The sequence below is a fragment of the Tetrahymena thermophila genome (genome assembly GCF_000189635.1).
Source record: "Tetrahymena thermophila SB210 genomic scaffold scf_8254717, whole genome shotgun sequence".
NCBI classification, from domain to species: domain Eukaryota; phylum Ciliophora; class Oligohymenophorea; order Hymenostomatida; family Tetrahymenidae; genus Tetrahymena; species Tetrahymena thermophila.
Genome location: NW_002476482.1, coordinates 151,154 through 152,723, shown reverse-complemented (window position 1 = coordinate 152,723; position 1,570 = coordinate 151,154). Strand labels below are relative to the sequence as shown.

Here is a 1,570-nt window from a genome sequence, read left to right as displayed (position 1 = left end):
ATATTTTATACAAATAAGGGAATCCTAAACTAAGAAATTGATGCAGTTTTAAATATTAATAATACTGTGATCATCAAAACTTGGAGAAGAAGAAATATCAAGTTAAATATTATTATTTAATTTAAATGTGCAATTTTGTATTGTTATTTAATCAACTGATTTTTTTAAAATAACTGCTGATTTTTGTTATGAAGAAATATTTAAATATTAAGAATTAAATATTTAAATAACCTAACTATCAGTACTGTAAATAGTTGTAGAATAATTTTTCAATTAAATATTAATAAATTAGGAATTATTCATCTAAAACAATTATTAAGAATTAATATTCATAATATTACTAGAGAACGTTAAATTTTTAGCCTTTAAATGAAGTATATTTGAATATTGGTTATTTAAATTGATAGCTGGTTCATTTATGTTTGATATTGAGTTAGTTATTATTATTTTATTTGCTTAAAGATTATTGCTATTTAAGATTGCGCTTTATTCGACCTAATATTAAACTAGACTAAGCACTCCAATATTGTTGCAAAAAGAAATTTATAAATTTGAAAGTATAAAATTTTTTATTCCTCCAAAGCTCAACAAATATTTTTAAAATTATTTAGATAAAGAAGATTCTAAATTTTTTTATTCAATTAAATGTTCATTTACATTTATAAAGGTTAATTTTATTAAAAATAGTTGATCTACTAATTATATTTGCATAAAGTGTGAGCTATTCATTTTTTATACTGTCATATTTGTTATACTAATAGTTTATCCATATGTTATCAGAATTACAGGTATCTATAATTGTATTTCATTGAAAAAACAATTTGTTATTTACATAGAATATAAAAATTAAAAGCTTATCATCATGCCAGTGAAATTTATAAAGCCCAAATTTTATGAGTTATTAAAAGTTATGTTGCTAAATAAAACTTGTTAAACTTACTAAAAATTGAACAGGTATGGATTTATTTAACTTTGTTGGTTAATATTAGCATTTAATTAATTATTAATAACTTAAATCTGATTAGAAAAAACATTCACAGACTAATTGGCAAATATAAATCCTTGTTAAAACTTATTTTCTGTAATAATTATATTCTCCATTTTAAGATTAGTTAAATTGTTAACTTGAATTATATTTTGGGTAAAATTACATTTACTGATTGTAAGATTTCTTATCAATAAATTTTTGATTCCTTCAAATGAAAGAAAAGAAGACTATGACTATAAAGTTATGTTTTTAAATTCCATATTATTTATGATAATATTGCTGATATTTTAAAAGAAGATTTAAGTATTAATTCTTTGGTCTCTAAATGTAATCTCATTTATAATAAGATATTCATAAGAATTCATGTAAATAGTTCCACCTTACTTGCTAAATTAGATAGTAATATTAGAAAGCTAAAACTTTTATAATTATTTAAACGAATTAAAATTAAGCCAATTATTATCAGTCAAGTTAAAATTGAGAATCATGCTTCCTATTTTTAAATTCTTAAATTACTCAGATATGAATTAAGTTGATGAAATTTATAATTAATATTTTTCCATTGATATTTATGCCTTTTTC

General features: G+C 20.0%; 3 protein-coding genes across 3 annotated transcripts in view; 1 reads left to right on the top strand and 2 right to left on the bottom strand. All coding sequences in view use genetic code 6, as the record gives it.

The window, feature by feature from the left end:
- The window catches only part of TTHERM_00987290 (transmembrane protein, putative), a gene marked incomplete at both ends in the record, with an annotated part of 2,043 nt that extends 1,740 nt beyond the window's left edge, over positions 1-303 (bottom strand). The window contains one exon of the mRNA XM_001012082.4: positions 1-303. This exon is cut by the window's left edge and continues 168 nt beyond it. Within this exon, the coding sequence (XP_001012082.4) occupies positions 1-303 (303 nt within the window).
- Positions 304-412: 109 nt separating this feature from the next.
- On the bottom strand, positions 413-1,248 carry TTHERM_000986300 (hypothetical protein; the record flags this gene model as incomplete). The annotated part of the gene is made up of 2 exons (XM_012796577.1): positions 413-469; positions 520-1,248. The coding sequence occupies 2 exons, from the start codon at positions 1,246-1,248 to the stop codon at positions 413-415; spliced, it is 786 nt and encodes a 261-aa protein (XP_012652031.1).
- Positions 1,249-1,351: 103 nt separating this feature from the next.
- Positions 1,352-1,570, top strand: part of TTHERM_00986290 (hypothetical protein) — a gene marked incomplete at both ends in the record, with an annotated part of 426 nt that continues 207 nt past the window's right edge. Inside the window, one exon of the mRNA XM_001012081.3 lies at positions 1,352-1,570. This exon is cut by the window's right edge and continues 207 nt beyond it. Coding sequence (XP_001012081.3) covers positions 1,352-1,570 — 219 coding nt within the window.